Source organism: Halichoerus grypus, chromosome 3 (assembly GCF_964656455.1).
Source record: "Halichoerus grypus chromosome 3, mHalGry1.hap1.1, whole genome shotgun sequence".
In the NCBI taxonomy this organism is placed as follows: Eukaryota; Metazoa; Chordata; class Mammalia; order Carnivora; family Phocidae; genus Halichoerus; species Halichoerus grypus.
This window is the reverse complement of record NC_135714.1, coordinates 54340053-54363706: the sequence shown is the minus strand read 5'-3', so window position 1 is coordinate 54363706 and position 23654 is coordinate 54340053. Positions and strand designations below refer to the sequence as shown.

The following is a 23654-nucleotide window of genomic DNA, read 5'->3' as shown; positions in this document are numbered from 1 at the left end:
TATCCAAAACTTGAAAGATTATTGGTTAAACCCATATATATTTTTAATAAAAAGCAACACCCTTTGGATTTCAGGACACACAAAAAAATTAATGGGTGCTAGTATTAGGATAGCAGTAAAAATTTCTTTTTTTTTTTTTAAGATTTTTTTATTTATTTGTGAGAGAGACAATGAGAGAGAGAGAGCATGAGAGGGAGGAGGGTCAGAGGGAGAAGCAGACTCCCTGCCGAGCAGGGAGCCCGATGCGGGACTCGATCCTGGGACTCCAGGATCATGACCTGAGCCGAAGGCAGTCGCTTAACCAACTGAGCCACCCAGGCGCCCAGCAGTAAAAATTTCATAGAGGAATTCATGAAAGGATGATCTATGGGTTGAAGGAGGTTGAAGACAATTATAAATTGGAGATCATTCAGATCCTAATGTAGGGTTAGAACTTGGAGAGCCATTGGTCTTCCACCAAAAAGCAATAAAGAAATTGCCACAATCTTTGGAAGTGGATTCTAAAGAGTGAGAAGAGCAGCCACTTGTCTCCAAATTCACAAAATGCAAAACTGAGAAAAGACTCACTATCCGTCTCAAACCAGGTGACTCAATTGCTTCCTCAGTCACAACAGATGAGAGTTTTAAATTTTGCCTCCATTTGGCTCATAGGATTATTTATTATTTATGGAGTGCGTTTTACTAATATAAAATTAATTAGTAAATGTTCAGAAAGCACTTTGAAGAGGAGGAGTTATATGAGTGCTAAGTATTATCATTATCATAAAACACATAAAAGTCACAGAATGATGTAAGCTACGTAGGTGGAGAAGGACTGTGCCACATGGCACTCAAGGAGAATACAGCAAAGGGAGAGGCTCCTCAGGGACAGCGTGCATGGGCACCCCTGAAGAACAGGTAGGCTGACGGCGGGTGGGGGGCAGGAGGGCTTACCCTTGCTCCTCAGGGAAAGTCTCTGAAGGGATCAAACTAGTTCATTTCATTTGTATTTTAAAATTCTTAAAGTAACGATTTTTATAAAAATAAGAGCAATATAGGGAGCCTGGGTGGTTCAGTTAGTTGAGCGACTGCCTTATGGCTCAGGTCATGATCCTGGAGTCCCGGGGATCGAGCCCTGCATAGGGCTCCCTGCTCATTGGGGAGTCTGCTTCTCCCTCTGACCCACTTGTGCTCTCTCTCCCTCACACTCTCCCTCAAATAAATAAATAAAAATATTTAAAAAAAATAGGAGCAATATATATCCCAAATAAAAGAAAAATAAGAATGAATAAGATTGATAAATTTTAATCATTAGAATCTGTTTTGCTTGTTAATTTTTGTGAGAAATCTTTGCAGCAAAATTAAAGCATTCATGAAAAGTATGTTGAAACTGCTGAAGTAAAATTGGGGAATTTTACTTTTAAAAAGAATTTTTTTAATTAAAAGAATACAAGATAGTTTATATGTATCTATTTCTAATGATGTATGCTGACAATAGAGACATTAATATTTATGTTCACAATATGCTATTTTACCTTTAGGTTGTGGTAGATGAAAGTTTAAGTCTTAATTTTTAATAATTGAAACATCAAAATGCTTCACTGCTAGACATTTTTAGTGGTGTGATTTAAAATTTTAGTTGGAAAAAAATATTTGTGAAAAGGAAAAATAATTAAATAAAAAATAATAAAGTTTTAGTTGGAAACAAGAATAGGGGATTTCATTTCTTCCCATTAGCTGTGCCATATGCTCAGATAGCAGTTGGCCTGAAAGTCAAACAAACGTGCTGACTTGTTCCATGGTACGCACAGATGAACAAATACTTTTTATGTTTTGATTCGTAAGCTAATCAAATTAAGACAAAGATAAATGTTCACATACACATGACAGTGTTTCCTAGCACTCCAAAAAATCAATACCTTGATAAACCCACTGAGCCTGGCTCGTATTTTTAATAAAATCCTCAGATAACTTTTCTGGTTGCCGTATCTTGACAACATCTAGATTCTAGGGGAACAGTTTAATATATTGTGCAGAATGTAACTTCACAATAAACAGCTTTAATAATCAGTCACTTTACATATTCACATTAACATTTAGCTTAATTAGCTATAAGAGAATCCCAGAAATGTTTTCCAAATTGCTACTGTTAATCCTAATGAATTAACAAAAGTCTAGTAAAAATGTTTTATCTTGGCTCTAATGTGTTTTATGTCCATGTTAATTCAATCAACTCCTTGTGCTCCATAAACAGTATGTGAGAAATAATATGTAGATAGACTCTGGTTTCATCCATTCAAAGAATTAATAAAAAGTACAACTCACCAGAAAGCCACTTTTTCTGAAATTGCTAAATAATCCTCAATATCATTACCATTTCATTATTGCACCTGAATAGCTTCAGGATATACTTGGTGAATAAATAAAACAATTAGAAAAAATTAAGGCATGTTACTGAAATCAAAACAAGTTTTTCTATTGCTCGTTAACTACACCCAAGACCCAATTTCTGTCAAATAAGTAGTCTATTTTCAACCAATATTCTACATAATAATACTTTGGGAAAATGGAATTTGTATGTCTGGCATTGTTTTTAGAGGAGTACTTAAAAGAACTGGATATTGACAAAGTTTAATTTTCCTTTTGAATTCAGGAATACACACACATACACATACATGTGCACGCACACATGCACGCACATGCACACACACACAGGGGAAACTACCTTCCAAATCAATAAAACCCTTTGCAAATAGGAAGAACATCTGCATCTTAGAAAACTCAGGTAAGAATGACAGAAACACTTAGTTCATTTGCCTTTAAAATTAATTTTTATTCATTAACCAAAATTTTACATTTGTGAATCAAGATAGTAAAGTCACGGTAGTGATCTCAGATTTTGGCTGTAAGATAAGTGAGAGTTGCATGTTAGAGTGGCCTATACAATTTAATTTTCCTTCTAGAGATCAGAAAAGAATCCTAATCCTAACTCTAACCCTAACTATGCTGATAATAACCAAAGGACAAATCTCTACCTAGAATGCTTACCTTCCCTAGGTTTGAAAGTGCTAAAGAGAAAATATTGTCCTACATGTCCTCTTAAAATTAGGAAACCAGAATGGGTGATTTGCAAAGTCCCTTCCAGTTCCAAGAGGCTATGTGTCTCTCATTTTAGGAACTTTACACTGGAGGGAAGATTGAAGTCAATCTCCCTATTAAACAAATTCTTGTTTACAAGAATCACTTTTATATCAGCTTATGACAAGAGGAAACAATAAATAAAACGTACCTGTGTTCCTATAGGGTGATTTATTATAAAATTACCAATATTCAAGTTTTTAAACCTACAAAACCAGCATTTTTTAGATAGATCTATTAGAAGGACACAGTTGAGATGAATAAAAAATATACTCCAAGATTTTGCCACCAATTTCATACTACAATCATCACATTTTCATTGAGGCTTATTCCATGGCAAGCTGTATTGAGTAAAATATACAGGCATACATATGTGGGAGTGGAAGAAGCTGCTTTAGGATAACAGGATTGTAAGTTACCAGGGTTTTACTATATAAATTAGTCATTTATTTTTTCCCCAAAATTTTAAACACTCTTCTAGACTCATTGAGTTGGTCAGATTGTAGATATTTAGAGGAAAACACTTGTCATAGTGAAGTGCCTTTTAGGGATTTTTATTTTATTATGAACGAAAAATGTTCATTGGCATCATACTTTCATAGAAATATTAAGATATTAATTTTTATGTGCAAGGTGAAAACATAATTTGGAATATATTTAAATGGTCAAAGTGGTTTTTAAGTAAAATGAAATTTCTAAAAACATAAGACTTGAAAATTTCACCTGCATTGAATATCTAATTAATGTTAGCTCTTTAGGGAGTATCATCTCTTCAGGGAATGACTATTAAGTAATGAAAAGTAAATTTTTTATAGGTACTTGATTCTGTTTTCAAACAAAAATCAAATAAATGTAGGTATTTCAAACTAATCAATATTTAGTATGGTCATTTCAACATATATTAATATGGATATATCAAGCATACATACACACAAGCATACAAGCATATATGGAGTGTTGTACATATGGGTATATTATATATAAAATGTAAAATATATAATATCAAGTATATAATATAATCCAAAAATATGTTACTGACTGAATTGTGTCCCCTCAAAATTCATATGTCAAAATCCTAACCCCTAGTAACCTCAGAATCTGACTGTATTTGGAGATAGGGTCTCTAGAGAGGTAATTAAATTATGGGAAGTCATTAAAGTGGGCCCAAAGCAGTGTGGCTGATGTCCTTATAAAAAGAGGAAATTTGGACACAGACGTACACAAAGGGAAGACCATGTGAAAACTATGGCCATATACAAACCAAGGAGGGAAACCTCAGGAGAAACCAACCCTGCCAACACCTTGATCTCAGCCTTCTGGTCTCAAGAACTGTGAGAAAATAAATTTCTGTGTTGTCTAAGCCAGAAAAAAAGAAAGAAAGAAAATTAGGACACAGATATGTACAGAGGGAAGATGATGTGAAGACATAAGGAGGAAAAACAGTCATCTATAAGCCAAGGAGAGAGGCCTCAGAAGAAACCAAACCTGCCAACACCTTTATCTCAGACTTCTAGCCTCCAGAACTGTGAGAAAATAAATTTCTGTTGTTGAAGCCACCCAGTCTGTGGTACTTTGTTATGGCAGCCCAAACTAGTACTACCAGTATACTTGCAAATAAGTATAATAATATAGTATATAAGTATATAACACAAAACTAATATTTTACAGTTCTTGTAGTTTACATTTATTAGTGATCTTGTTCATCATTGTATACCCCTTGCCTAGCACAATGTCTTACACATAGAAAATGCTTAATAAACATGAATACAATAAATTACTTAACTTGTAAAGAGGCATTTCTTCCACCCACATTTTGTGTGCTCCAAAGAAAAACATTAAACTATATTGAAACATAAATACATTGGATTAAAGTTGCTCCCAATTCATAAATAATATGATAGTTTATTCTAAAAGCTTTTATTATTGTTATTCTCTTACCCTATCCAACTACTGTTTCCAAACTGTGTATGTCATCCCATGCCTTTAACAATCCCATGAGTCTATGAATAATGATGAATCATCTCCCAGAGTTTCTTAAAGATGTTTTGATTAAGATATTTGAAAGGCAGAGTTGAGCCCTAAAATACTCATAATTACACTAAATGTAAATTGTCTAAATACACCTGTAAAAGACAGATATTAACAAAATGGATTTAAAAATATAACCCAACTATATGTTGTCTACAAGAAACTCACTTCAAATAACAATATAGTCCATTTACAACTGCACCAAGAATAATAAGATACCTAGGAATAAACTTCACCAAGGAGGTGAAAGACCCATACTCTGATAACTATAAAACATCCATCAATGAAAGAAATCAAAGATGACACAAAGAAATGGAAAGATACTAAGTGCTCATGGATCTGGAGAACAAATAATGTTAAAATGTCCATACCACTCAAAGCAATCTACAGATTTAATGCAATCCCTATCAAAACACCAACAGCATTTTTCACAAAACCAGAACAAATAATCCTAAAATTTGTAAGGAAACAAAAAGAACCTGAATAACCAAAGCAATCTTGAGAAAGAAGAACAAAACTGGAAGTATCATAATCCCAGATTTCAAAAGTATTACAAAGCTGTAGTAATCAAAATATTATGGGACTGGCACAAAAATAGACACATAGATCAATAGAACAGAATAGAGAGCCCAGAAATAAAGCCACAATTATATTGTCAATTAATCTTTGACAAAGGAAGCAAGAATATCCAATGGGAAAAAGAGAGTCTCTTCAGCAAATGGTGTTGGGAAAACTGGACAGCTACATCCAAGAGAATAAAACTGGACCACTTTCTTATACCATACACAAAATAAACTCAAAATGGATTAGGGACCTAAATGTGAGACCTGAAACCATAAAAATCCTTGAAGAGAGCATAAGCAGTAATGTCTCTGACATCGGCCATAGCAACTTTTTTCTAGATAAGTCCCCTGAGGCAAGGGAAACAAAAGCAAAAATAAACTATTGGGACTACATCGAAATAAAAAGCTTCTGTACAGCAAAGGAAACAATCAACAAAACTAAAAGACAGCCTATGGAATGAGAGAAGATATTTGCAAATGACATATCTAAGAAAGAGTTAGTACATTTAACAGCAATTTTTGAAAAAAAAATTTTTAAACAGCTATTGATATATGCAACAACCTGAATGAATCACCAGAGAATTTTGCCGAGTGATAAAAAGCAAAATCTAAAAAGTTGCATATTGTAGGATTCCAATTATATAACATTCTTGAAATGACAAAATTATAGAAAAGAAGAGACTAGTGGTTGCCAGGGAGTTAAGGAGGGTAAGGGGACTGAAGGCAAGTAGATGCGGCTATAAACAACAACAACAACAACATGAGGGACCCTTGTGATGGACATGTTAGGTATCTTGGCCATATCATTATAGATATCCCAATTATGATACTGTGTTATAGTTTTGCAATTTGTTACCATTGGGGGAAACTGAGTAAAATATACCAGAGATCCCTCTGTATTATTTCTTGCAACATATGAGTCTAATTGTCACAAAATAAAAAACATTTAATTAAAAAATTTTGAAACACAAATACACAAACTTCTTCTCTTCCTCTGAGGTGGAGTATCCTGTAAGATAACTGAACCAGAGCCTTTAATAAATCAATGTCATGAAAAATTTTAAAATGAGGGCAGAGTATTGAAGCTGTTCTAGATTTGAAAAGGTAAGAAGTATAGTAACCAAATGCAATGTGAAGATTTTGATTTGACTTTTGTTCAACAACAACAAAAAAATTGTAGAAGACAATTGAGGACAACTAGAGATATTTGAGTATGAACTTGGTGATAGAGGCTGTTCAGGAATTATTGGTAATTTCATTAGGTATTACAATGGTCATATTTTTTTAATATTCTTATTTTTTAGAGGGGAAATAAAATATTTAAGGGTGAATGTCATGATGCAATTATTTTTCTGCAACTACTTGAAAATGTTCCAGAAAAATAGATGAAATATTATAAGGTGTTCACAGTTCTTAAATTTGTGTGATGGATATATGGAGGTTTATTAAACTATTATCTTATAAAATTTCTCTTGATCCCATTCCTTCACCATGTATAGTTCCATTTCTTTATTACCTTTTTTCAGCAAAATCTTTGAAAGAATGGTCAGTGGTCACTGTCTCTGGTCCCTCTACATCCATTCTCTTTGAAACCATCTCTAACCATTCTCTTCCCCTGCCACTCCTAAAACTTCTTGCATCAAGATCATTAGTTACCTCTATAATGCTAATCCAATGGTCAATTTTCAGTGCTCATTTGCTTATCTTGAGCTACCAGCAACATTTGACACAGTTGTTTCCCTTCCTTATCCCTGATACACTGCTATTGGTTTCCAGGACACTACTTTCTCTTGCTTTTCCTCCAACCTTTGCTAGTTGCTCCCTCTCAGTCTTCTTTGCTTGGTCTTCCTCTTCTTCCTAATCTCTTAATATGGGAGTGCTCCAGTGACCATATCCTGGTCTTCTCTATCTATACTTACTCCCCTGAGAATCTCTTCTAGTCTCAGATCCTAATCTATATGTTGAAGAATGCCAAATTTATATTACTATCCCAGACTCTATCCTACCAATTCTATACTTAAAACATATCCAAATTCAAACACTTTTCATTTCCTCCACCTCTACCACTCTACAACATCATCTTGTGCTTGAATTGTTATAATCATTTCCTATCTTGTGGTTCTGCTTCCACCCTTGCCTTCTATAATTTACTTTCCACAAAGCAGTCAGGGAGATCCCATTAAGAAATGAGATCAGATCATCATAGTGTTCTGCCCAAAGCCCCCTAAAAATCACATTTCACTCAGAGAAAAAGCCAAAATTATTACAATGACCCACAGAGCCCTGTATGACCAAGGCCTTGGTACCTCTCATAATTACTCCCTCATTACTGTTTTCCTCATTCACTGCTTCAGTCACACTGCCCTCCTAACATGCCCTTCTAGGCATACCTCTCCCTCATGGCCTTTGTGGAGTTGTTCCTTCTGCCTATAACATTCCAGATACCTGTATGGCCAACAACATCTTCTGTTTCAAGTCTCTCAGATTTTACCTTCTCAGGAGGCCTAACCTGACTGCTCTATTTAATATCATATCCTGCCACCATCATCTCACACACACTCCCACATTTCTGATCTTTACCTAGCTCTACTTTTCCTATAGCACCTAAGATCTTTTTACCAGTTATATATCTTATTTATTAATTATATATATCAATATATATTATTATTTATTCATTATACCTTGTTGGCTATTTCCCCTCAGTAAAATGTAATATCCATAAGGAAAGAGATCTTTGTTCCTACTACTGTACCTAGTCCATAGTAGAACATCTACAAGTATTTGCTAAATGAATGAATTTTGATTTTAGTATTACCATTATTATTCATATGTGCTGAAAAATAAGCAGACCAAATATTATATTTACTAGTTCTACATGTTTTCCAAGCTCATCAGTCCAATGAATCCATAATGTAAAATAATCCATTTTATACTTCACATCAAGTCTATATTTATTTCTGAGAGTGTCCTATATCCTGCTCATATTAACACTTGATTTCCTATTCTTTCTGCTCAGAGGGACAGAGTCAAACACAAAAATGAAACTCACAACATGTGGAAAGATTACCCTGGGTATCTTAATGCTGGTTATTGCTGCAGTAATCATTGGACTCATTGTTTATTTTGTCATTTATGGTAAGTACTCATTGTGTCTGACTTTCTAATCACATAGAATTATTGATTCTATTATTGGGAAAATTAAGAATTTTGAGAATGGGGGAAGGAAAGAAGTCAGACAACATTATTTAGCAGAGAGAATTTCTTAAGGTTAATAATATTGATTGCAAACTTCTTTAGTAACCTTTGGCTTAGGGTATTCTAAACCCAGGGATTTGGTGTACTCTTTTTTTAATTCCTGCTAAAGATTTGGGTTCTGGGAATATGTTGATGAATAAACCATAGTTCCTACCTTTGCTGAACTTGTAACTTTTTGAAGAGATAATCAATAAGTTAACAAACAAATATAAAAGCCCAGAATATGGGATTCTAAGCTAAGATTTTTTGTTTCAAAGCCTATAATTTTTTCTTCATGTAATGTTTTCTTCTAATAAAATTCTTCCTAAAAACTAGAATATTTCCTATTGAAGGATGAAATCTAAAAGGTCAGTACAAATACAAATTTTGTTTATATTTTACATAAAATACAAAAAAATTATGGGTTCCTCAAGATCAATCTTTCTTATAAACAGCACTTTGTGCCAAATTTGCTGTGTGCTGTTCTTGTCACTTTCTTTAACCCACTATTTTCTAACTTTTCAAGAACGAGGGCCTTTTTATAGGAAAAAAATATTTCTACATTCCCACAAGAGAATAATTACTTTGTTGAATAAGAAAATAAAATTCTAATGTATTTAAGAACTCACTCTTAGAATTACTCATAATAATACCTATTTCCCAGAAATTATAAACTTTAGCAACTTAAAAACTTCTTAAAAAGAAAAAATCCCAAATTAAATACTTGTGCATAAGAATAAGTAAGTTTTGTTAATAATGTAAGTTTCCTCAAGTCATAGTAAACCTGTGGGAACAAGACTAGACCCTCCTGAGACTGTGTAAAGTGTTTGATAGGGCTTATCTTTATAAAAGTCATTGGTTTTTCACCTTAAGGCTACATACCTGATGTCACAATATCTTGTATGAACTAAAACATTAAATCAGAAAGACACTTTTAAGAAGTCTACATATTTGTCACTAAATAAACCAAATCTCAATCTGATAAACCAAATATTATGCTTTTTATCCAGATGCTTTGGCATCATATAGAGGCAGCCTTATGATGCTCCTCCTTTGAATGAAGCTTTCACTACCATTTGAAGATATTCTAGTTCACTATGCCAGACTCCAAACCTGAGAGCAGTGAGCCATCTCCTCATGATAATTACCCTGTCACATATTTATTATTTAAATAAAGAGGCCAGAAAAACCGAAGCACTGTACAAATATTCATTCCCGGATACCTACCTTTTTCTGCTTCACATGACTCTATATAATGTTCTGTTTTCTATTTGGTTAACTTTTTAAGAGACAGATAAATAGGTAGAAAATAGATCAATAGGAAGGAAGGAAGGTAGAGGAGGGAGAGAGAGAGAGAAAGAAAAAGAAAAAGAAAAGAAAAGAAAGAAAGAAAGAAAGAAAGAAAGAAAGAAAGAAAGAAAGAAAGAAAGAAAGAAAGAAAGAAAGAAAAGAAAAGAAAGAATAAAGAAAAGGGGTATCTGAAACTACCCAGATTCAATTCAACAAGCATTCACTGGGTTACTACTATGTATTTAATGGCAGGTAGTAGGCCAGGTGCCATAATGGAGGAATAGCAGTAATGGAGGAAAGTTTTTAGAGCATCACACTAGCCTTTTGCTAAAAGTGCTCAGAATCTACAGCACAGTCATCACACTTTTCCCGTAAATGGCCAAAAAGTATTTTCCACTTTGGTGGGCCATTATAGTCTCTATTACAACTACTTGAGTCTATTGTTATGAAAAAACTACCAAAAAATCCTTGAAACAAATTTGTTAGGCAGGAACCCCAGAGGTGTTCAGAAAGTCCAGAAGTAAATGTCTGCTCATTCTAAAACCATGGCTTTGCAAGAAGAATAGACACTCCCTGACCCAGGAAACATTTACCTGAGAACCTTCCATTTCTGCCCTTTCTGCTTCCTTCTCTGGGTTTCTTCCTTAGGTGAAATTATGTAGAGAAATCACATCTGCATCTTGAGAATGTTCCTCTAATGGCTTCAGTACAGACCCCCAACCTGCTACCACCACAGCCACAGACAGAAGGGCCTTGAAATGGTAGAAAGTCCACCTTTCTGGGTCTTTTGTCTCAGGAGAGATTCGGAAGCAATAAGCTCCTACATGGAGGCCAAACTTTGAGTCTCTCCTTCCTTGTCTTCAGGGACATTCCCTTCCCACAGATGCCCCAAAATTCTGCTGTAGCATGGATAACACAGGCTGCACTGACCCTCCCCCCACCAAACCCATGTAAAACAGACCCTGTTGCCTCCCCTTGAACTAAAGGCTGAACTCAACTCTCTGAAATATACTCCGGACACTTCATACTTAACCCTGGCCTCACCTTAGGATCACCAGGAGTACTTAAATAAAACATTGATGTTCCCACCCAGAACAGACAGACTCTGTGGGAAAGGGCACATGTGATGAGAAGTCTTAAAACTCCACATGTGATCCTAATTGGAAACCCATGCTGAGAGCCACTTATTGAAGCCTTGTTTCTCAAGCTTTTAATGTGCATAAAAATCATTTGGATGGATGTTAACTAGACTTACTGTGATGATCATTTCATAATACATACATACATCAAATCGTTGTGTTGTACATCTGAAATTAATATATGTCAATTATGTCTCAATTTTTTTAAAAAATCACTTGAACTTTTTTTTTAATTTAATAAAAAATATAAAGAGGAGAATCAGTCAGGACATAGTCCTCCTTGGAGCTCTTAATCTTAGCTGAGTGTATCCTGGATTATTTGAAAAGTATGACTCTTCTAGGAAGGAAAAAAACAATGAAAATAACACTTAGAAGAAATCCTAGATCATAAATGTCTTTTGTTGCTCAAGGTCTAGGTTACATTTGAAGGAGAGGAGCTAATTTTTTATTATGATAGTCTGTGAGTTCCACTGAATGCCAACAAAACTCAATTTACCACTATACCTTCTTTTTTTTTAAGCTTTTATTTAAATTCCAGTTAGTTAATATACAGTGTTGTTAACTTTTATGCTCATCACAAATGCATTCCTTAATCCCCATCATCTATTTAACCCATCCCCCCACCCACCTCCCCTCTGGTAACCATCAGTTCTCTATAGTTAAGAGTCTGTTTCTTGGTTTGCCTCTCTCTCTTTTTTCCTTTGTTCATTTATTTTCTTTCCTAAATTCCACATATGAGTGAAATCACGCAGCATTTGTTTATATCTGACTGCTTTATTTCACTCAGCAAAATACTCTCTAGCTCCATCCATGTCATTGCAAATGGCAAGATTTCACTCTTTTTTATGGCTGAGTAATATTCCATTGTATGTATATACCATATCTTCTTTACCCATTCATCAGTCAATTGACCATTATACATTCTAATTAAGGGTTGGTGCTCTTATAGAGTTACAGAGTTAGACAATGGCTTTCCTCTTTAGTGTTTGAAATTTATTTAGTATTCCAAGAAGTTAATATAACCTAACACTGCCTCGATGTCTGGATTCTCAACCCTAAATATTCTAATAGAAAAATAAGAAGCCATGGAGTATTTATGAATAAAAATATATAACAACAAAAATACTATGTTTCTTTGGAATTTTCTTTTTACTGCTTTACTGAGACATAATTGACACATACATTGTGTAAGCTGAAGATGTACAATGAATTGATTTGATACACTTATATTACAAAATTGTTACCACCATACACATATATTATTTCACATGTTTCATTGTTGGTGTATAGAACAACTGTTTTTTGTGTATTGATTTTGTATCCTCAATTTTACTGAACTTGGTTAGTTCTAACAATTTTTTGCTGGGATCTATAGGATTTTCTCTATATAAGATCACATCATCTGCAAATAATGACAATTTTATTTCTTCCTTTCCAATTTGGATGCCTTTTATTTCTTTCTCTTGACTTATTGCTCTGGCTGTGACTTCTAATACTATGTTGAATAGGAGTGATGAGAGTGGGCATCCTTGTCTTATTCCTGACCTTAGAAGAAAAGCTTTTAATCTTTCACCATTAGGTATGATGTTGGCTATGATTTGTCACATATGGCTTTTATTATATTGAGATATGTCTCTTCTAGAACCTATGTGTTGAATGTTTTTAAGACATGAAAGAATTTTGTATTTTGTCAAATGCTTTTTCTGCATATATCAGAGTATATGGTTTTTATTTTTTTTTCTATTTATGCAGTGTATTTATTTATTTGTGTATACTGAACTATCCTAGCATCCCAAGACAAATCCCGCATGGTCTTGGTGTATGATCTTTTCAACGTGTTGTTAAATTCAGTTTGCTAGGGGGCGCCTGGGTGGCTCAGTCGTTAAGCGTCTGCCTTTGGCTCAGGTCATAACCCCAGGGTCCTGGGATGGAGCCCTGCATTGGGATCCCTGCTCCACGGGAAGCCTGCTTCTTCCTCTCCCACTGCCCCTGCTTGTGTTCCCTCTCTCACTGTGTCTCTCTCTGTCAAATAAATAAAATCTTTAAAAAAAAATTCAGTTTAGTAGTATTTTGTTGAGGATTTTTGCACTTATATTAATCAGGGATATTGGCCTGTAGTCTTCTTTTCATGTAGTGTCCTTACCTGGCTTTGGTATCAGAGTAACACTAGCTTCACAAAATGAATTTGAAAGTATTCCTCTTCTTCAAATTTTTGGAAGAGTTTGAGCTCTCGATCTCTTCCTCCCTCTTTCTCTTTCTCTCTCTCCCTCCCTCCCTCTAAACAAATTTGTTAGGCACTCCCTCTCATTGTGCCCTCCTAGTCTCTGGAATGGAGAGATACAACAGGATCTGAGAAAAGTTGCAAGAAAAAATTTAATTTCTGCTGTATTTGATGTATTAAAATAGTACAGTCCAGCTTAACACTCAACTTTTTCCTTTGCTTTACTTTTATACATTTTTTAGTTTAATTTTTTAATTTTACTTACTTAATTTGCAGTACTTACAAGTCATGACTCATTTTACTTTCTCTTTTATTCATTTTCACTTTCTAAGTGCTTTATAAATGATAAAACCTAGGACTCCACTGATTCTCCTAAATGTAATCTGTGATGATCACAAAAACTAAGATAATTACCTATGCTTTAATATAATTTCTCATAGTAACATATCTGTCTTCAGATGGCCAAAATTTGAAAGATGGCACATTAAAATTTTACATTAAAAATTCTGAATACACCTTTGGGTAGTGTTATAATTTCATAAACATTGCTCTGTTGAAGTTATTTTAACAATCACTAGGAATCAAGATGATTGAAATGTTGCATTTTTATCAGAATTTATATTTCACTGCAATTTTATCAGAATATTATATTTCACATGATCTTCTTAAGAATGAAAATAATTACAAAATGAATGAAGTGAGAACTATTTTGTCTTTTCTCTCCTTTCCAGAGAAGACACCTTTCTACCATCACATCAGCTTTAAAGTCAATAACATTGACTATGACAGCAAGTTTGAAAAATCATATTCACAAGAATATATGGACCTAAATAAAAAAATAGTGTCTTTGGTAAGTTGAAATTTTTGTGCATTGTCCTTTTAAATGTTATGTTCCTAGATGTGCCAGAAATCTAACAATCACCTTTCAAGTTGGAAATGATTGATAATTGCACACTATTTTTTACACTATCTTAGTTCTAGATTAAGATAGCCCTTTCAGAAAGTCAGTTAGAAAACATGTATGGCGGGGGGAAGAAGGAAAGATGGCAGAGGAGTAGGGGACCCTATTTCAACTGGTCCCCGGAATTGAGCTGGATATCTACCAGACACTCTGATCACCCACGAAACCAGCCTGAGATGTAAGAAGATCTGGATCTCTACAAACAGAATATCGCAGGCGGTTGGTTTTGAGGTATGAAGCGGGGAGCCATGATTCCACGGGCAGATATCGGAGGATAAACGGCAGCGGGAGGGTGCCTGGCCATGGGGATCTTACACCACCGGTGAGTGGCAGCCTCGCATGCTGGGGACGGGGCACAGACTCGCAGACCGGTAGTGGTGGGGAAAGGACTTTAGGGCAGCCCCCAGGGCGGAAACCCCGAGCGGCGGGGTCGCACCTGCGAACTGCAGGCCCCGGGGTGGAAACCCGGAGCAGTGGGGTCCGCGGGCGAACTGGGTGCAGCTGGAGGTTTTAGAAGCACAAAGGGCAGAGACGTGCCCCGACCTGGAGGCAGGACTGGGAGCACTGCGGAGGGGTGCACAACCCAGGACGCTGCAGTTTATAGCAGCACGGACAGAAATGGAGATGGTGTGGCCTGGAGAGCTCACTGAAGAATAGACTGCAATCTCTCTGCTCTGAGGCAGAGGGTTGGAAACGGTCTCTTCTGCTCTGACTCATGGAAAGCCACCAGGGAAAGCCACCAGGGAAAGCCACCAGAGAACAAATAAGCAACCTGGAAGACAATATAATAGATAAAAAGGGAAAAGAGGAGCCCAGGGAAAAACAACTCAGAATCCATGAAAATAGAATCAGAGAAATAAGTGACACCATGAAGCATTCCAATGTCAGAATAATTGGAATCCTGGAGGGAGTGGAGAGAGAGAGAGGACTAGAAGATGTATTTGAGCAAATTGTAGCTGAGAACTTCCCTAATCTGGGGAATGAAACAAACATTCGCATCCTAGAGGCAGAGAGGACCCCTCCCAAGATCAAGGAAAACAGGCCAACACCCCGGCATGTAATAGTAAAACTTGCAAATCTTAGAACCAAGGAAACCATCTTAAGGGCAGTTAGGGGGAAGAGATTCCTTACGTACAGAGGGAGGAACATCAGAATAACGTCAGACCTATCCAAAGAGACCTGGCAAGCCAGAAAGGCCTGGCAAGACATATTCAGGGTACTAAACGAGAAGAACATGCAGCCAAGAATACTTTATCCGGCAAGGCTTTCATTTGGAATGGATGGAGAGATGCAGAGCTTCCACGACCGGCAGAAACTGAAAGAATATGTGACCACTAAGCCGGCCCTGCAAGAAATATTAAGGGGGGTTCTATAAAAGGAGAAAGACCCCAAGAGTGATATACAACAGAAATTTACAGGGACAATCTATAAAAACAACGTCTTCACAGGCAACATGATGACAATTAATTCATATCTTTCAATAATCACTCTCAACGTGAATGGCCTAAATGCTCCCATAAAACGGCACAGGGTTGCAGATTGGATAAAAAGACAGGACCCATCCATATGCTGCCTACAAGAGACTCATTTTGAACCTAAAGATACATCCAGACTGAAAGTGAAGGAATGGAGATTCATCTTCCGTGCCAGTGGACCTCAAAAGAAAGCTGGGGTAGCAACTCTTATATCAGACAAATTAGATTTTAAACTAAAGTCTGTAATAAGAGACACAGAAGGACACTATATCATTCTTAAAGGGTCTATCCAACAAGAAGATCTAACAATTGTAAATATCTAAGCCCCCAACATGGGAGCAGCCATCTACATAAACCAACTGTTAACCAAAATAAAGAGTCATATTGATAACAATACGGTAATTGTAGGAGACCTCAATACTCCACTCTCAGCAATGGACAGATCATCTAAGCAGAAAATCAACAAGGAAACAAGAGCTTTGAATGATACACTGGACCAGATGGACCTCATAGATATTTACAGAACATTCCACCCTAAAACAACAGAATACTCATTCTTCTCAAGCGCACATGGAACTTTCTCCAGAATAGACCACATACTGGGTCACAAATCAGGTCTCAACCGATACCAAACGATTGAGATTATTCCCTGCATATTCTCAGACCACAATGCTTTAAAACTGGAACTCAATCACAAGACAAAATTTGGCAGAAATTCAAACACTTGGAAGCTAAAGACCACTCTGCTCAAGAATGTTTGGGTCAACCAAGAAATCAAAGAAGAACTTAAACAATTCATGGAAATCAATGAGAACGAAAACACATCGGTCCAAAACCTATGGGATACTGCAAAGGCAGTCCTAAGGGGGAAATACATAGCCATCCAAGCCTCACTCAAAAAAATAGAAAAATCCTGAATTCACCAACTAACTCTACACCTTAAAGAACTAGAGAAAAAGCAACAAACGATGCCTAAGCCACGTATTAGAAGAGAAATAATTAAAATTAGAGCAGAAATCAATGAATTAGGAACCAGAAACACAGTAGTTCAGATCAACGAAACTAGAAGTTGTTTCTTTGAAAGAATTAATAAGATCGATAAACGACTGGCCAGACTTAACCAAAAGAAAAGAGAAAGGACCCAAATTAATAAAATTATGAATGAAAGGGGAGAGATCATGACTAACACCAAGGAAATAGAAACAATTATTAGAAATTATTATCAACAATTATATGCCAATAAACTGAGCAATCTGGATGAAATGGAGGCCTTCCTGGAAACCTATAAGCTGCCAAGACTGAAACAGGAAGAAATTGACAACCTGAATAGGCCAATAACCAGTAACAAGATTGAAGCAGTGATCAAAAACCTCCCAAAAACCAAGAGTCCGGGGCCTGATGGATTCCCTGGGGAATTCTACCAAACATTCAAAGAAGAAATAATACCTATTCTCCTGAAGCTGTTTCAAAAAATAGAAACAGAAGGAAAGCTTCCAGACTCATTCTATGAGGCCAGCATTACCTTAATCCCCAAACCAGGCAAAGACCCCATCAAAAAGGAGAATTTCAGACCGATATCCCTGATGAATATGGATTCCAAAATCCTCAACAAAATCCTAGCTAATAGGATCCAACAATACACTAAAAGGATCATCCACCATGACCAAGTGGGATTTATCCCCGAGATGCAAGGGTGGTTCAACATTCGCAAATCAATGTGATAGAATACATTAATAAGAGGAGGGAGAAGAACCATATGGTCCTCTCAATTGATGCAGAAAAAGCATTTGACAAAATACAACATGCTTTCCTGATTAAAACTCTTCAGAGTATAGGGATAGAGGGAACATTCCTCAAGTTCATAAAATCCATCTATGAAAAACCCACAGCGAATATCATCCTCAATGGGGAAAAGCTGAGAGCCTTTCCCTTAAGACCAAGAACACGTCAAGGATGCCCACTCTCGCCACTATTGTTCAACATAGTACTAGAAGTCCTAGCAACAGCAATCAGACAACAAAAAGAAATAAAACGTATTCAAATTGGCAAAGAAGAAGTCAAACTCTCTCTTTTCACAGACGACATGATACTTTATGTGGAAAACCCAAAAGACTCCACCCCCAAATTACTAGAACTCATACAGCAATTCAGTAATGTGGCAGGATATAAAATCAATGCACAGAAATCAGTTGCTTTCTTATACACTAACAACACAACTGTAGAAAGGGAAATTAGAGAAATGATTCCATTTACAATAGCGCCAAAAACCATAAGATACCTCGGAATAAACCTAACCAAAGAGGTAAAGGATCTATACTCTAGGAACTACAGAACACTCATGAAAGAAATTGAAGAAGACACAAAAAGATGGAAAAATATTCCATGCTCATGGATCGGAAGAATAAACATTGTTAAAATGTCTATGCTACCCAGAGCAATCTATACCTTCAATGCCATCCCGATCAAAATTCCAATGACATTTTTCAAAGTGCTGGAACAAACAATCCTAAAATTTGTATGGAATCAGAAAAGACCCCAAATCACCAAGGAAATGTTGAAAGAGAAAAACAAAGCTGGGGGCATCACGTTGCCCGATTTCAAGCTTGTAATATATTCAAGTAATATATTACAAAGCAGTGATCACCAAGACAGCATGGTACTGGCACAAAAACAGACATAAAGATCAATGCAACAGAATAGAGATATGGACCCTCAACTCTATGGTCAAATAATCTTTGACAAAGCAGGAAAAAACATGCAATGGAAAAAAGACAGTCTCTTTAATAAATGGTGCTGGGAAAATTGGACAGCCACATGCAGAAGAATGAAACTCGACCATTCTCTAACACCATTCACAAAGATAAACTCAAAGTGGATGAAAGACCTCAATGTGAGACAGGAATCCATCAAAATCCTAGAGGAGAACATAGGCAGTAACCTCTTTGACATCGGCCACAGCAACTTCTTTCAAGATACATCTCCAAAAGCTAGTGAAACAAAAGCAAAAATGAACTTTTGGGACTTCATCAAGATAAAAAGCCTCTGCACAGGAAAGGAAACAGTCAACAAAACAAAGAGGCAACCCACAGAATGGGAGAAGATATTTGCAAATGACACTACAGATAAAGGGCTGGTATCCAAGATCTATAAAGAACTTCTCAAACTCAACACCCAAAAAACAAATAATCAAGTCAAAAAGTGGGCAGAAGATATGAAAAGACACTTCTCTGAAGAAGACATACAAATGGGGTGGGTTAGCCCAGTGATGGGTATTAAGGAGGGCACATATTGCATGGAGCACTGGGTGTTATACAAAAACAGTGAATCGTGGATCACTACATCAAAAACTAATGATGTATTGTATGGTGACTAACATAACATAATAAAAATTAAAAAAAAAAGAGTGTGCTTTAAGTTAACCTTTAGCAGACTAAAAACCTAATGAAAAATCTTGACTAGCCCCTTGGACATAAGCTTCCTTTATCATAGATACACTCTAATTAACTCAAGTAATTCAGAGAAAGACAATTATCGTATGATCTCACTGAGATGTGGAATTTAAGAAACAAAACAGAGGATCATAGGGAAAGAGAGGAAAAAAATAAAACAAGATGAAACCAGAGGAGACAAACCATAAAAGACTCTTATTCATAGGAAACAAACAGGGTTTTTGGGGAGGAGAGGGGTGGGGAGATAAGGTAACTGGGTGATAGACATTAAGGAGGGCATGTGATGTAATGGGCCCTGGGTATTATAGAAGGCTGTTGAATCACAGGCCTGTACCTCTGAAACCAATAATACATTATAAGTTGATGATTGACTCTAAAAAGAAGAAAGAAACTGGATAAGGAGAGATGTGACTTTCCTATAAATGGCAGTTTTTTAACTACAGAGGCTAGGGCTTCGTAGGGAATATTTTTATGTTTTAGATATGTGGTTTTCTTGTGGGTAACTGAAAAAGAAATCTCTGTGTCATTTCTTATTTTTTGTAGCTCTCCATGCTCAATTACAGTGAACAGAAATTCTAAAAATTCGAGTGAGGTGGTAGCTTAACAATAATAAATAGCTTTATTAATGGTCAGTACTGTCCTTATGTACTACTTTCTTTAATCTTCACAACATTCCCATTTTCCATAGGAGGAAACTGAGGCACTAAAAGGTTAACTTACTCAGGGTCACACTGAAAGTATGCTTCCACCTTCTTTATGATTTTTGTCCTATAATTAAAAAGCATGCAAATATAAAATCTTGAGCATGTTTCAGATTACATCAATTTCACATGGCCAGTCAAATATTCAAAAATGTTTAAACAAACTCTGTGGTTTTCACATATAATTCACTGATTCATAAATGACCAAAATGATGTCTAATATGTGTAGGGTACCAAAATTACCCATACAAAACAGGCCAGTCAAGCCCATACATCAAACTATTTACCACAGTGTCCAAGAGCAAGAGACATCTTTGGTCACTACATAAACAGGGCATCTGTCAAATAAATTTTCCACTGAGTTAATCTGAACCTGGTAGAGGCATATGCACCTTTATGCATATTCTCTATTTGGGTCAGTCTTTCAAATGACAGGTTATCTATAGAATTCATCAGGATTAGAAATATGTAATTTTTAAAAGGTAATAAAATGAAGGATAACATTCAGGACTCCTGTTCCATCTAATATAGGTTAACAATATTTTAGCTCGAGTAAAAACTGTGTTAGTGTTCATTCAATCTTAGGACCCTCAAAACATATTCAGAAAACTAAAGCACTAGCAGTGGTCCCAAATTCCATATTATTATACTCTCTAATCGAGGCTATTTTTTAAAATATTTTTTAACATCTTATTTATTTATTAGAGAGAGAGAGCACAAGTAGGCAGAGTGGTAGGCAGAGGGAGAGGGAGAAGCAGGCTCCCCGCTGAGCAGAGAGCCCAATGTGGTGCTTGATCCAGAACTCCAGGATCATGACCTGAGCCAAAGGCAGACACTTAACCAACTGAGCCACCCAGGCATCCCTAATCTAGGTTATTTTTAAAACAAAACAATATCTGATGTATTAAATGGAAATCATTGTACATTAAATTTTCAGCCATGAAGAAATTAAGAAGATGCAAGGTTTATCAAAAAAAATGTAATCAACATTACAGAGTTGTTATTCATATTTCAAATGATATAAAGATAACTAACAAAATTACTGATGTGCTAGTTTTCTTTTCTACAGTTGGAAAACAAGAATAAAAGAAATAAATACTAGATATTTTGGATTGTCTGTAGTCATGAGGGGAGGGTGGTTACTGTAAAATGAAAGAAAGAACCATAGACCGAGATGCTCCACATCTGAGAGCATCTAACTAGCAAATATGCTATCTCTTTTGCATCCACTTTTGAGGTATCTGTCATGTGAAGGTAGTATTTTCCTATCTCTATAACAACACATCATCTTACAATCCTTTGTCACACATTTAACAGTATAATTTAACAATATAACAACATCATCAATAAAATGTTTTCCTATATATTTGTGAACTGATTCGAAAGAGAGAATTTTAAATACGTGGATGGTTTGTATAATTAATTATAAATGAATATGTTAAACAATACTGAACTGTTACTATGCTAAAATTTGATAAATCAGAAACCAGAAATTCCTCAGAAAAGTGGCTCCAATTACTTTCTGGAAATTTTTCCTTCTCCTTGTGATATAGTTATTTTTGTTGATCTTCAGAAAATCTAATCTAGTCTGAAATTTTTCATAGACAATTCCTTGTATATAGCCATACACTTAGGCTTTGATCAAGTTCCTCTATTTATTAAAAACATGTATTGATTTATACTGTTGAGCCTCCTGTATTTGATAAGTATTGTGATGACCAATTTCTCACCCATAAAGGTGATTTAAACATCATAAATGATCATGATTTTGTGCTTAATAAGCTCATCCTTGGGTTCATCATTCTCAAGATCTTCCCATCAACACAGTCCAGACCTCTTTCCACCTGCTTGTCTAACTGGTGACTTGGCAAGAATTTTGTACATTTTTGTTCAAAGAGAAAGAAGGGAGAGGGAGTGTCAAGTGAAGAATCTGAGAAAAGTAAAAAAAATTAAGGTTACTGGTATGAAAGAGAAAGATTTGAAGTTTGTAGTATGTGTGTCTTTTGATTTCCATTTGAATTTCCAATCTTGTCTTTCCTTATTTCTGGGAAAATAATTAGTTCTGAATCTTATGTGGGTTTCTGAAATTTCCCACTTGATTTTGGGTCAAATATCTGACAACTTTTTTCCTATAGAGGCTGAGCTTCTTGAAAATAGGAATTGGATAAGTGTTACTGGAACAATTTCCATAACTTCACCTTACAGCTCCTTGGAACACCCTCAGCCTAAAATCACTATTCATTGTAAGGATGGCAGGCTTTGGGATTATTTAAGGTGTGTGTGATCTTTTGAGCTGTTGTGAGGTCTGGGAAGATGAAGATAATAAAAAGAGGGATGAAGAATTAAGAACGTTTGAACAAACTACAAATAGCTAGTCTTTGGAAAGAAGCACAAAAACTAAAAGCATTGCAAGTTGTTATATTTTGATTTGGAGACAGTGCCATATCTGGTGTCTGAGTTCACACTGAAGCCTATTTTAAAAAGAATTTAGCAGTCATTTGTGGTCCTCAGTCTAGTCTCCCCAGTTTCCATTCATTATATTACCATTCTCCCACTCACCTAGTCATTATGTCTTTTTTTTTTATTATGTTATGTTAATCACCATACATTACATCATTAGTTTTTGATGTAGTGTTCCATGATTCATTGTTTGCATATAACACCCAGTGCTCCATTTAGTATGTGCCCTCTTTAATACCCATCACCAGGCTAACCCATCCCCCCACCCCCTCCCCTCTAGAACCCTCAGTTTGTTTCTCAGAGTCCATAGGCTCTCATGGTTTTTCTCCCCCTCCGATTTCCCCCCCTTCATTTTTCCCTTCCTGCTATCTTCTTCTTCTTTTTTTTTTTTTAACATATAATGTATTATTTGTTTCAGAGGTACAGGTCTGTGATTCAACAGTAATCATTGTATCTTAAAGTCAATGTCCACAATTTCCATTATCTAATCATTCAGTACATTTTAATAATTATCCTTTTAAAGTGATCCAGCCTGACTTCCAAGGCAAGATTGCTGATCCCTCATTCTCTCCTCAAATCTCACTGAAATGATGGAAGGAAAATGAAAACAACCCAATGTGTCATACAATGACAGAAATGTTGCCATCAATACACTAAGAAGTATATTTGGTTTCCTAGGAATTTTTTGTCCCCCACGTTTAAGTCTTTATCCATATGGAAGTAAGTTTAGTTTAAGGTAGGAACCCAGACTCATTTTCTTTCTGGTATAGATAATCTGTCAGTTGAGCTGATACTACTTATTAAATAATCCAGCCTATTCCAATGATTAAAATGCCATCCTTGTTATATCCTAAAGGTCCATATATTCTAGGATATATTTTTGGATTCCATTATTGGGTTCCACATTAATCGGATAGTATTTCCTTCCCATGGCTTCATCTCCAACAGTCTTTCATCCCTTTATTTACAAGTATGGATGTTTTAAATAATAGATAATGAGGTTTTGATTTTGAAAG

General features: G+C 35.7%; 1 protein-coding gene across 1 annotated transcript in view; it reads left to right on the top strand.

The window, feature by feature from the left end:
• Positions 1–823: 823 nt before the first annotated feature.
• Positions 824–23654, top strand: part of LOC144381237 (transmembrane protease serine 11C-like) — a 60663-nt gene continuing 37832 nt past the window's right edge. Inside the window, exons 1-3 of the mRNA XM_078068175.1 lie at positions 824–897; positions 8725–8843; positions 14324–14442. Coding sequence (XP_077924301.1) covers positions 824–897; positions 8725–8843; positions 14324–14442 — 312 coding nt within the window. The remainder of the gene's footprint in view (positions 898–8724; positions 8844–14323; positions 14443–23654) is intronic.